Source organism: Dipodomys spectabilis, unplaced genomic scaffold, assembly GCF_019054845.1.
Source record: "Dipodomys spectabilis isolate Male_0828 unplaced genomic scaffold, ASM1905484v1 ptg000106l, whole genome shotgun sequence".
NCBI lineage: Eukaryota > Metazoa > Chordata > Mammalia > Rodentia > Heteromyidae > Dipodomys > Dipodomys spectabilis.
The window spans coordinates 466,312-480,579 of NW_024870783.1; the positions used below are offsets into that span (position 1 = coordinate 466,312).

The following is a 14,268-nucleotide window of genomic DNA, read 5'->3' on the forward strand; positions in this document are numbered from 1 at the left end:
ATCAGAAGCCTTTAGCCTGAAGACTTTGCAACTTATTGCTGTTAATAGAGTAATAGTTACCCTCCCACAGTGGTACAAGCCATAACATAAACCTCCAAGGGAAGCAGGAGTGACAGGCTGGGCTGCCCCAGCTGCTTCTCCTTGTGGTTTCACCTGCTGCTGATGCTTTGCAGCTACAGCCAGGCCCTGAAGTTCAGTTGGGGATTTGGTCGAGGTGGTCAGTGACAATCCTCTCAATCTTAACTGTATTTCTTCATCTCAGCCTCACAGTCATCATCCAGACAAGGCTTCTGTTGTCACAAAAAGAACACAGATCTGTACTTCAGCGCATCTGGAATATGGTATCCAGGGGATATGATTTCCACTTGGAAGGCCTCACAAGAGAGACATTTGCCCTCCCTTTGTTCCTCTTACACTGTTGCACCCATTTGCTTAGTGAATTCCCTTCTAAGCCTGAGATTCAAGGTTCAGCCTGACCTTGTCTTGACCCATCATGACTCCTCAGGTCCTTCTTTAAAATGAGGTTGTGCTGGGCATTGGTGGCTCATGCTTATAATCCTAGACACTTAGGAAGCTGAGATCTGAGGATCTGATTCAAAGCCAGCCTGGCCAGAAAGCTGCGAGACTCATATCTCCACATAAATACCAGAAGACCAAAAGGGTGGCTGTGACTTAATGTGCTGGAGTGCTAACCTTGAGAAAAAGAGCTCAGGGACAGTGCCCAGGCCCCGATTTCAAGGGCTATGACTGACAACAATAGTTATTTTAGTAAAGTCCTGAGAACATTATTGCTCTGGATCATTAGCAAACACAGAGAGAGATGAACAATTAAATTATATAATATGCTGGAAAATTTAGGAACTGGAGATCATGTTGAATGATGTAAGTTAGGATTCCAAAGCCAAATATTCCATGGTACCACTTATTTGTTGTATGTAGAATTAAATGATGATAATATAATAATTAAATAATAGTAACAATAAAACATGGTAACAGTTCATGAAAGCAAAATGGGGAAAATGTCTAAAGGGAGATAGGTAAGGGACCAAAGGCACAAATGAAAATGTATTAAGTATAATATATAATATATTGTATGTATATATACATATATTTGTGAATAATGAAGTCAATTATATACTGTAAAAAAAACAGTAGTTGTTGGAGGGAAATGACAGTGGAAATACAAAGAAGGTAGTGAAGTTTTTCAAAGTACACTGAATTTAGGTATAGAATGATCATTAAAAATCACCTCATGCTATTAATATATGCAAATTAAAATTAATCCTTAGGTAAAAGAAATAAAATGGCATAATTTTTCATTAAAATACTGAGATTTTCTTGCATAATTGTTTGAGAAGATTGCTTAACAAAACAAAACCAAAACTCCAAATGGAAATCTTGCCAGTTGCTATGTCACAAAGCTTCCATGAGATGCCAAAATCCACACAAAAAGAAAAACTGAACCCTGATCTTAGAGACCCTGGAAAAACAGGGTGATGCTTCCCTTTTGTCTTTAGGAGCTTGAGCCTGGGGTGCTCTATTCCAGGTTTTCATGGTACACATGGCAGCTAGGACCATGTTTATAGAAGGGGTCATGTCTCCTCATGTACAAGTTCTTATTTCATATTTCACTTTGAAAGTGTAATCACACAAGACAAGGCTGACACTTCCACCAGGATTCTTGTGAAATCATCAAGTACAGATCAGAAAGGTGAGGGAAGGAGGGCTGAAGACACACAGCCCTGAAGGGAACATGTGCACATACCATATCCATTTGTGGGAGGTGAGAGGGGGCTGCACTGTCAATGCTATCCCCAGCAGGGGCCCAGAGTCCTCTGCACTGAGCAGTTCACTGCTTGTGCTCAAAAGAACAGATTGGGTCCTGAGCTTCATGGTGCTCAGGCTAAGAGTGAGGAAGGGGCATTGTTCCCTAGAGTTTTTTTTCAGGATCAGAATTTGAAATGATGAGTTAGACAAAGAAAGTATGTTTATCCATGTGTTAATTTGATACATATGAACAATAGACATGTTACTTCTGCATTCTTTCATTTGTGAAGTGCTCCTATATATTTTTTTTTAGTTGGCGGGTGTTTTTTTTGTTTGATTTTTTTGTTGTTTGTTTGCATATTTTTTGCCAGTCCTGGGGCTTGAACTCAGGATGTAGGTGAGGTGTTGTCTTTGAGATCTTTGCGCTCAAGGCTAGCATTCTACCACTTAAACCATAATATCATTTCCAGCTTTTTCTGGGTAATTTATTGGAGATCAATTTATTCCTGATCAGGGTGGATTCAAACCATGATCCTCAGATCTCAGCCTCCTGAGAAGCTAGGATTAGAGGAGTGAACTACCAGAGCCCCACTTACTCTATGTTTGAATAAGGACTGGAATTAAGACTCTGTCCTGAGGGCCCTGCTGAATATCCTCCTTTTTCAAGCCCCTCAGAAGCCAAGGGAAGAACCTTGGAGCATCCTTTCCAGTCTCAGCCCTGTTCTGAAGTCTAGGTCTCTCAGACTTTCACCTTGTCCCAGACCTCACTTACTTTCATGGCCCAGATAATAAACATGTTCCTTTCCTGAAGCTCTTCCTTCTTTCAGTAAGATCCACAGAAAGTTCCTTTAGTCTTCCCCATCTCCCTGTCCTCAACTTCATCTCTCAGCCAGTAACTCCATCCCTCACAGCCCAGAGCAAGATCTCTGGTTGAAGGCCATTGTTTCAAACTCTTCCAAGTATTCCAGTACCTAAATCCTTTGCAGACTAGAAACTCATAAGACACATTTTCAAAGTTGCTGAAGCCAGACCTGGAACATGGATCAAGAGAATTTATGTGTTAATGCTAGAGCCTGTCTGCTTTTTAATTCCACACAGGTAGATGTCTTTTGTCATTCTATTAATAATTTGCCAGGTAGCCTTTATAACTTCACAGCACCCAGCTACCTTTTACTTGTTTTATTTAGTACCAGCTCGGTCCTACAGTGCATGGTAGAGAGAGCAAATCTCTTCCAGCAAAGACAGTGACAGAAATTGAGAGGACCATATGAGAAAAATAAAGGTTAAATTTAAGAGGAATGAGGGGAAGAGTATAGCTTTTGGTAGTAGGTTCATACATCATCACAAAAAGAAGGAAGAAGAGCATTGTAAAATCTTTCCTGGAGCAGGTGTGTTAGCATGTGCTGCAGAGACCATTTATGTTTTAGGAGGAGAAGATGATCAAGTCAAGACTCAGATGCAGTTTATACAATAAATGGTAATGAAGACATCTCTGATTGGACAATGACTTATTTGTGGGCTCTGTGACTTCGAACAACTGTGTTGTCTCCTTGCACCCACAGCAGATGCTTCCATTTGTGATGTTAAGTTCCATGTGACTACTCTGCTGTTTGGCTTCAAATGTGACATCCTGCACTATACAATGCAGTGTGTCACCACATGCTGATCTCCATGTTGTGCGGCCTGCTAACTTAACTCTAATTCCACTTCCTATTGTCATCTGTGCTTGATTCCTCATACTGAATATGTCCTGTCCAAACAGTGTGGCTGCAGTTTGTCCTCACTCTAACCACAGAGCATTTTATTCCATCTGTGCCTGTTTGGATCAAATGGCCTAAATGCATTCACTAAAGAATGCTTTAGTACCAGGTACCATTGGCTCATCCCTGTAGTCCTAGCTACTCAAGAAGCTGAGATCTGCTCAAGGTAATTGGAAGTCAGCCTGGGCATGAAAATCTATGTGCTGCTTATCTCCAATTTACCACTAAAAAGCTGGAAGTGAAGCTATGGCTCATATTTTAGAAAACCAGCCTTGAACAGAAAAGTTGAGGAAACTACCTAAACTCTGAGTTCAAACATCAGGCCAAGCACACACACAAAAAATCACTTACAACCTAAAGTATATTGGTCATGAAAAATAATGCAGGGTTAAGGAGAACAGTGAACTGGAAGTAGAGTTCAGCCATTGTTTAAAGATATTAGATACACAGAGAGAGAGTGAGGGGAGGGAGAGAGAGCAGCTTCCAGTTATTAAGATAGAAGACACAGATGTCCTCCCAATGTTTAGTAAATGTTATATTAAACAGAATTGCATGACACTTACAAAGCTAGATATGGAGCCACATGTATTCCTAAGTATAAAGAGGAAATACCTTTTATGATCTGTCCTAGAGAGAGGCAATAAATCAGAGCATTCAGAAGAGAAGGAAGTGAGTCATTTGTATGGAGTAAACAGGGCACCAATACAAACAGCAGAAGACACTACACATCTCAGATTAAAATAATTTCACATATAATCCTTTTCAAGAGTGTTATCTCTCATAAAACTTTTTGAACTTATATTTCTCAATCTGGATAATAATGATTATTATTAATTATTTAATGTGGTTCAGGGAATTAACCTGAATGCTCTAGAATCCTGTGTCACAAAATTCACAGATACAAAATGCAGGAAAATATAAAATTGACCTCCCTTAGGAATGTTTATCTCTCATTGACTGGCTTACATTAACATAAATAGAAAAGAAAATACTCGCAAGTCTTGGACAATGTGGGAAATAAAAACATTTATTTTTCTCACAGGACAGCATATTCTGTTCTCATATCACCAGGGAGAAACACATTATCCACAAGAAAATTGGACATCTGTGGTCTTTAGGTCTGTATTCTGTCACTGAAATCTGCCAGATTGCAGTTATGCACAGCCCTCCCCAACTCCTGCTAATTTGCATGAGCCCAGAGCTCAGCCCACTGAACTGAGAACATCATAATAGGCTGGTCACAACCTGTGCAGGAGAAGGTTCCACTTAGCACACAGCATGGACATGAGGGTTCCTGCTCAGACCCTGGGGCTCTAGAGTTTTGGCTCCAAGTAAAGAAGGACAATGATGGGGATTATTCATCTCATGGGTTTTTTTGTTTGTTTTTTTTTGTTTTTTATTGTGAAAATACCATACAAAGGGGTTACAATTACATGGGCAAGGTAATGAGTACATTACTTATCAGGCATTGTTGCTTCCTCCTTTGTTTCCCCTTCCCATCCCTCCCCATCTCCCCCCCCCCACCCCTGAATCCCCCACCCCCATTCCGGCGACAAAGTTGTAAAGTTCGTTTTTCCACACAACGTCTTATATATCTCATTGTTTCAATGGAACCACCTATATCCCTATTTAAACGATTTGTTTTTTCCCTTCCCCTCAACAAATTATACCAATATCAAATACAGTAAAAACAGGGGTTATACTGTGGGGGAGGACATACAAAGAAACAAAGAAATATCTTATAAATATGTTAGAAACAATAGCAGGAAAAAAAAACAGCCTGCTTCTTTCTGGAAGCACTTGGATAGCATAATTAATTAAATGCATAATGTTTTTCATGTTTCCATTGTCAGGTGCAAGATGTGACGTCCAGTTGACCCAGTCCTACCACTTATATGCATCTCTCAGAGACAGAGTTGTCATCACTTGCAGGGCCAGTCAGCACATTAGCAATGAGTTAAATTGGTATTAGCAGAGACCAGAGAATGCTACAAAGCTTCTGATCTAATTTGCAAATAGATTGGCCTCAAGGTTCAGTGGGAGTTGATCTGGAACAGAGTTCACACACCATCAGCAGCCTGCAGCCTGAAGATATTGCCACTTTGTACTATGAACAAGATTATAGTAGACCTCCAATAGTGATACAAGCCATTACAAAAACCTCACAGGGAAGCAGAAGTGAGAGACTGGGCTGTCCCAGCTGCTCTTCATGTGTCTCCACCTGCTGACAGAGCTTCTCAGGTGGAGTCAGTCTTTTAAGGTGACTAGAAAGTATTGGGAGGAAGGTCCAGGAGGCATCTGCACACCCTAACTCTGTCTTCTTTCTCGTGCAAGCAGCATATATCTGACATTGCCTCTTCTGACTTACAAAGAACACACATCTGTGCTTATGTGTAGTCCAGGATGTGCTAAAATTTGTAGTCATTCAATAAAGAAGAAGCCTTTCTAGGTATGTCAAAGTAAGCTTTTAAAAGCAGGGCAACATAGTTTTTACAAAAGATTTTTTAAATACAGCATTGTAAAAAAATTGTCATTAATTTTTAAACAATTTGTGATTAACACATAATATATTTGAAGTACAGTAGGTTTTAGCATGTACACGTATTGTCCAATCATCTAAACAATGTAACTAAAAAATTAGTTCAGCAACCTAAACATTTATCAATTTCTTGTTGTCAAGGGATATTTTTCTTTACCAATGAGATCTTTAAAAACCTTTTTCTAAACTAAAGGCAGGTACCTATATTCCACCTGCACCAGAATCAACTCCAAATAGATCCAAGACCTCAATATAAAAACAGACACCTTGAAAATATTACAGGAAGGAATAGGAGAAACTCTAGGGCGCCTTAGCACAGGATGAAATTTTCTAAATAAAGACCCAGAAACACAACAAGTCAAAGAAAGTTTGGACAAAAGAGACTGCATGAAACTACAGAGCTTCTGCATGGAAAAGGACATAGCAGGCAAGATCAATGGAAAACTCAGGGACTGGGAGAAGAACTTCACTAGCCATACAATGGACAAGGGCCTCATATCTAAAATATACTTAGAATTCAGAAAAATAAATCCCCCAACAATGAATCATCAAAGAAACAACAGCCTGATTGGATTAAAGACTTAAAGAGAGACTTATCTGAAGAGGAAATAAGAATGGCCAGTAAACACATGAAGAAATGCTCAACTTCTCTAGCCATAAAAGAAATGCAAATCAAAACATTGAGATTCCACCTCACACCAGTTAGAATGGCTTTAATCAAGAAGTCTAATAATAACAGATGCTGGAGGGGATGTGGCCAAAAGGGAACCCTATTGCATTGTTGGTGGAAATGTAAGTTTGTTCAACCACTTTGGAAAGCAGTATGGAGGTTCCTCAAAATAGTCCACATAGAGCTCCCCTATGACCCAGCAATCCCACTTTTAGGCATTTACCCAAACGATCACAAACAAAGCCATACTAATGCTACCAGAACAACTATGTTTATCGCAGCATTATTCACCATAGTTAAGCTATGGAACCAACCCTCATGCCCCTCAGTAGATGAATAGATTAAGAAAAGGAAATCTATGCCTCCATAAAAAATGGCATCACCCCATTTGTTAGGAAATGGAAAGACCTGGAAAATTTATATTAAGTGGTGTAAGTCAGACCCAAAGCATCATAGGTTATATGGTTTCCCTTATCTGCAATAACTAGTATATGCCTAGGACAAGAAAGTTCTGTATGTATGACCATATAAGCTGATGTTAAGTGAAATGAACCCCAAGATAGGGACACAATTTTTTTATATTTCTTGCTGTTCTTTTTAATGTACTATGTGATCATTTTTTGTCTATTTCTTTGTATGTTCTTCCCCGATAATATTTGATTCCAGTGTTCTGCAAAATGTTTTTTTTTTAATTTTACTTACACATTTATTGTCTTTAAGTAGTTGTAGAAAGTGGTTACCATTCAACAAATCAGTTTGTAAGTACAAGTGCAGTTATAAGTATGACACCCTTTCATCATTCTCCCCATCTCTCCTAGGCCTCCCCTCAATACTCTTCTCTGAAACCTCACTCCATGTGTGATGACAGTGACACAAGAGAGGCCTTGAGCAAAGGGAAGGGAGGTGACCTGGCTGCACATTGAATGCACTCTCAATCCGCACACCTGGGTATACGGAAGAAGCAGGATGGACTTGTAGTGTAGGAAACCTGACCCATCACTGGCAGTTGTCATCCTATGTAGATAAAGGTAATTCATTAGAGATTCAACCAATAAATTGGAAATGAAAAGTTTAAAAAAGATCAGTGACATCAGTAACCAACTACCAAATGCTAAATAGACTTCAAAGTAGTTATTTTATGGATTATAAAAGCTAGGAATGTTTAAACATCATTGAAGCTTCTGATCTTTCATCAAACATCTAAAAAGGAATATATGAAGAAAATAATGGAACAAATAAGGTCCCAATAGCAATATGAAAGAGACCAAATGGGAATCTGAGAATAGAAAACACAATGACCTCGCATGTTTGAGTTCTTAGCTAACACATCCTGATCATCCAAAGAGACTTCTTAGATTTCCATCAGTGCAAACATCATCTTCAAAAATGAGTTCTCACATACTTAGGAATCCCTCTCATTGCTGCACCTCAGGACAACTAGTTCCCCCAATGACATCTCAAATGCTAACCAATCCCTCTGTCACCAAGAGATTAAGGTGCCACAGCTCCCTTTGGGGGGAAGCTTAAATACCTTCAGTTCTTGAGCTCTCTTACATTTCCTTACAGTACCATGAGCACTTGTAGACACAAAGCTCTGATCTTACAGAACACTCATTTTGATGCAAAGGCAAGACAATGAACAAATACTTCTCATGCTGTCCTGTTTCCTGAGACTCCAGCCACCCCACCCCACCTGCTCCCCTTCCACCTCTCTCTCTAGCAGCACTATTACTCAAGGGAAGTGGGTAGTGGGCATCTTGGAACACATTTTATCTCTTCACCTCTTAGCATTATTAGAATGAGAGGACAAGGAAACAAGTCAAAATTGAACATCGCGTGTGATCTCACTGAAGCCGATTTAACAAACTCATTTCCTGAATAAGGATATTAATTTTTTCATTCCATCAGGTCCCTGCAATTGGAAATCAGCAAACACACAGATGAGTAACATGAACCATATCCTGACTCTTCAAAACAAACCTGGATCCGCTTATAACAGAGCCTCTTAGACCATGTTTAATATCTCTGTTAATGAAGAGAACCAATCTTTATTTTAAGTGATTTGTTCACAGGTAAAGGGAGAAAAATTATGTTTGATCAATTATATCCCTCTGATTCATAATGATACTTCCTTCAAAATGTAACTTACTTTCCTTCTTTAATCAATAACTGATGGCCTTGGTCATAGATGAAAGAATGGACATATGTGTTTGCTCTTCCAATGCATGTTATGCACTTCAGAGCTCTTACTACAAATGGCTATTGTTGTCTATAGGCAGTTTGGTTTTAAGGATGGTTAATTTAATCTCACTGCAGGACAGGTGATTGGCCTGTATGAGAAGTCATTCCCTGGGCAGTGATTGTCTTTTGAATTTGTCCAAGTTGACCTTACCTGTCTTGACCTCATGGAGAGAAACAGATCCTAGTGGTAGGAAGAAGCCTGTGCATGGCAAGGAGAATACACAGTTCTACAATTTGTTAACAGCAAGGAAAATCCTTCTCCTAATTACAGAAGTAGGACACAGGAGGACAGAGGAGAGAGGTAGGAAAAAATCATATCTTGCTATAACAAATGAACCCCTGGATTAAGTTTTGTTTGAGCTTCCTCCTTGAAATACCTTTTGTTTCTCCATTTTTCTATAAACTGAAATATCTGCCTACTGCCAGTGAAATATTGCCAAATGATGAATGAGTTCTAATAGAAGAATATATGTTATTTTGCATCTTATTGTGTAAGAAAAAACACAGTATAACCATGGTCTTATCATTCTTAGTGACTGCACAGCAGCCATGTTTCTGAATGTCTCTCAAAATAGATTCATGGAATTTTCCTTCAGGTTTTATCAGTAGTGCATATATGTGAGCAAAGTCCAGAAGTGCCACTATGTTCTTTTTATGGTGACTCTTAATAGACCCACGGTTTGAATCATCATTACTGGTGATCTTCATTTCAATTCTAGACTAGGTGATGGCTGCTGTATAACAATTTTTCCCTTTTGCAATTTATGAAAATGTGTGGAGAAGTTTTTAATCATTTTAGAATATCCCATTTTTTATGAAAATATCATGGTGAATCCAAGGATTTACAATTTATTGAATGGTGTATATTAGTGTTTTTATGGTATTCAGAATCCCTTGAAATTGGCCAGTGAGCAACCCGTGCTAGCTGATTCTCTCCATTTTTTCCTTTACCTCACACACCAGGAATTTTTTTGTTTTAGGCACAAAATTATCCAAAATTATCTTACACTTTCCTAGTTTTGATAAAAACTCAATTATTTCCACAAGGGTCACTTGTTTCACTTAGTGGAGAATGTTTACAGGTACATTAGTGATGGTGCTATCTATTCATGGAACTAGAGCATTATTACTTCTAGACTGTGAAAAATTATCCATCCACGCATTAATTCATCTAGTCTTATATATGCATACATATATGTATGAATTTGTGGTGATTTGTCCACCTGCATGCAAGGCAATAAGTTATTCTTAGACAAAGTTCTCCTGTAGTTAAATTACAATTATTTCCCTCAAGAGTAGGACTGTTGGATCCATTGATCCCTCATGAATTTAGCCACATGATCAACTTTTTTGGATGATGAGAAACACCAGCTGTCACTGTCACTTACATGATCATAGCATACAATCCCCCTCACATATTTGCTCATATATTGGTCAGACTGGCATAACACTGCTGAGATGAGTCAACTTTGCATCCCATGCAGTAGTGACTTGTGGGCCCTGACAACTGCACAGGCCCATATGGATGTCCTCGTGTCTCATTCCACCTCAGCACCTACAATACAGCCAGCAATGCTCTTTCTCCCTGGAATAGACAATCAGCTCTCCTCACTCTTGCTTCTAAGCCCCATGTTCCCTCCTCTCAATATGAATGACATTTCCATGTACTGCTAGCTCCTGGATTCTGTTCAAAAATTCCAACATGATTTTCCTTTCCATGGTTCTACTCACTCTACTTGGGCCCAATATCTTTAACCCAGCTGTTAAACACAGTGTTCTCTTCACAAATCGAAGAGACCATCAAGTGAAAGGAACATATGTAGGTTCAGCCAACTCAGTAGGCTTCAGCATAACCAGAGTTTATTCTTCTTTTCAAGAAGAATCTCTGATTCAAAAACATTAACTTTGGTTAAGCTGTTTAAAACCCAGAATGTATATGAAGACCTCAATAATTGACATTATAATTTATACACACCCCTAGGATGGTGGAAAAAAATTGGTCATGTTTGAAGAGAAGAAAATGTCTTGGTTTTATGTATCTGCTTATGCAAGAAATTCAGAGTTATAGGAGAAAACAAGGCTGTGCGGCACAATTCACAAGTTTAACTATTTTCTAATCAATGTAATAGCTCCATATTCTTACTTTACCTCTATGGATCACATTACAGGGCAGCAGTGATGACAAATTGCCACATAAAGATGATCAGTGAATCAGAGCAATTCCCAAAGTTCCTGCTCTGGATAATCAAAGCTTGTACCAAATGAGTATTGTGCAGATGTCTGTAAATTTCTGGAACTAACCTTTTAATGGACTGGTCTTGTCTCAGATAAAGAAATGAAAAGAGACTTTTATCCCCAATGGGATCAGTGGTGTGCTCCACCCAAAGGAAAGAAATGTGCTGATTCTCTTCTGTGGCTACAATACAGTCTGTTGCCTGACCTAAGTCTCCTGAGATTCTAAATATGTAGACATACTGAGATGAGGCAGCTGTACAGTTGTGTTTAATCTTGTCCAGATGCTGATGATTTGCATGTGCCAGCAGCACAGCCCACTGCCCTCAGGACTCCTTCATAGGCTGCTCATAGTCGGTGCAGCAGTCAGTCCCAGTCAGCACACAGCATGGACATGAGGATCCCTGCTCAGCTCCTGGGGCTCCTGCTGCTCTGGATCCCAGGTAAGAATAAAGAATATTGGGCATTAAAATTCCTCAGTGTGATTGATGATGCTTTACTCTTCAGGAGAGCCTTCTTATAAGTTGGTTAATAATGAGGATATTTGTTTCATGTTTCCCCTGCCAGATGCGAGGTGTGGCATCCAGATGACCCAGTCCCCATCCACCTTGTCTGCATCTGTAGGAGGCACAGCCACCATCACTTGCAGAGCCAGTGGAAACATTTATAGCAATTTAGCCTGGTACCAGCAGAAACTAGGGAAAGCCCCTAAACTCCTGATCTATGGTAGTAGTACTTTGGCATCTGGTGTTCCATCCAGGTTCAGTGGCAGTGGATCTGGAACAGAGTTCACTCTCACCATCAGTGGCCTGCAGCCTGAAGATGTTGCCACTTATTACTGTCAACATGGTTATGGTAACTCTCCCACAGTGATATAAGCCATTACAAAAACCTTGCAGAGAAACAGAAGTGAGAGTCTGGGCTGCCCCAGCTGTTCCTCCTGGTGCCTCCATCTGCTGACAGAGCTGCTCAGATATAGACAATATAAACTTGAAGAGTGTGAATTGTGTCAACAGTTGAGATTCATAAAACAATAATACAAGTAATAGATATTCTAAGCAGCAATAGTTTTGTGTTATTGTTATTGTCAGTCCTGGGGCTTGAGTTCTTTGGCTCAATGTTAGCACTCCAACATATTGAGCCACAGTTCCATTTCTGGTGTTCTGGTGGTTAATTGGAGCTAAGAGTCTCACAAAGTCTCCTACCCATGCCAGCTTTGAACTAGGATCATGAGATGTCAGTTTCTAGAATAGCTAGTATTAGATGTATGAGCTACCACCAGGAATTGTTTATAATACAAAGAACAGATTCATTGCTTCAGATTTTAGTCATTACTTCTCTGATATCTATCGTATTAACATATTTTAGCAGTATCTATTAATAAGATTCTGGGATTCTCCATATACATCTATTATGTACATTGATCACGTCCTTCTACTTTTCTCCTGTGCTCACCCTCCTGCCTCCTGACCTGGAGCTCTTTTCAGGCCCACATAGTTACTCTTCTATTTTAATTGTTTTAAGTTTGTTTGAATGAGAAAGACCATACATAATGGCCTTTTGTTTTGCCTGTTTTAACAGAATTTCCCCCATTCATTTTGCTGAGGATTACAGGATTTCATGTTTCTTTATATATGTTGTATACATGTGTATATATATGTATATATATATACACATATATATGTGTATATATACACACATATATACACATACATATATACATACATATACACATATATACATGTATATATGCAAATATATACATATGTGTGTATATATATATATATATATATACATATACACAGATATACATACATATAAGGGCCAGTTCATCACTACTTTCTAATTGATTCTAGGACAATTGACCAATTTCAAATTTTCTCAAATGATAACAGTATCACAATAAATCTATACATGAAGAAATTGCTTTATAAATATCACTTTTGTGTGTTGGCTTTATTTCAGATGTTTTCCCGGGAGTGAGGTAGCCAAATCATCTATCTGGTATGTGTCTTTTTAGATTTTTTTTTTTTATTACTTAAAGGCTTTTTAATTTATCAAAAAGGTTCTTTCTTTGCTAGCAGTTTAGAGACCTTTGGCATCCTAGGCCCACACAAACAGCTTCATGTTTTTATTTAGCTTTCTGACTCTGTGCTTTTGCCTTAAGCACTTTCACAATGATTTTCTGTTCCTCAATAAGGAAAGCATGCTTACATATTTATAAGATGATTTCTTTGTTGCTTTGTATGTCCCTCCCCCACGGTATAAACCCTGCTGTCACTGTATTTGATGTTGGTATAATTTGTGGAGGGGAAGGAAAAACAAATCGTTTAAATAGGGATACAGGTGTACCTGTACAGGTTGACCTGTATGTCTCATTGCAACAATGAGACGTAAAAGTCGTTATGTCGAAAATGAACTTTACAATTTGGTGGGGGGGGATTGGGTGGGGGGGCGGGGGAAGGCTGGGAAGGGATGTGAAGAGTAAACAAAAGAGGAGGCTGCAATGCTTGATAAGAAATGTACTCATTACCTTGCTTATGTAACTGAAACCTCTCTGTACAGTATTTTTACAATAAAAACGTATTTAAAAAGATTAACATTCTAAAAAAAAAAAAGAAACGAACTTTACAACTTTGGTAGTGGGGAGAGCAGGGGGAAGGTTGGGTGGAGGGGCAGGGGAGGATGGGATGGGAAGGGGAAACAAAGGAGGAGCCTACAATGCTTGACAAGAAATGTACTCATTATCTTGATCATGTAATTGTAACCCCTCTGTACAGTATTATCACAATAAAAAAAAGAAAATATACAAATGTGAAAAAAAGACCTAGTACTGATACCAAATTACAAGATATTGAATGCACAGGCAATAAAAGAAACTGAAATTTTTGCTTCTTGGCCTATTGGCTAAGATCAAGTGTAGGATCAAGTGTCAGAAACTGAAATTATTCTGCGTATATGTATATGTATATATATAAATATATATATATATATATGTGTGTGTGTGTGTATTTATACACATATATGTAATATTATATGCCTAACAGTAATTGATAAAT

General features: G+C 38.7%; 1 pseudogene and 1 gene segment (V, D, J or C); both read left to right on the forward strand.

Annotated features, from left to right (window-relative positions):
• Positions 1-11,545: 11,545 nt before the first annotated feature.
• LOC122114143 lies at positions 11,546-12,102 on the forward strand. The segment is given in 2 exon segments: positions 11,546-11,652; positions 11,777-12,102. Coding segments are annotated over 2 exon segments (366 nt in total).
• Positions 12,103-14,096: 1,994 nt separating this feature from the next.
• On the forward strand, positions 14,097-14,244 carry LOC122114190 (annotated as a pseudogene).
• Positions 14,245-14,268: the final 24 nt, after the last annotated feature.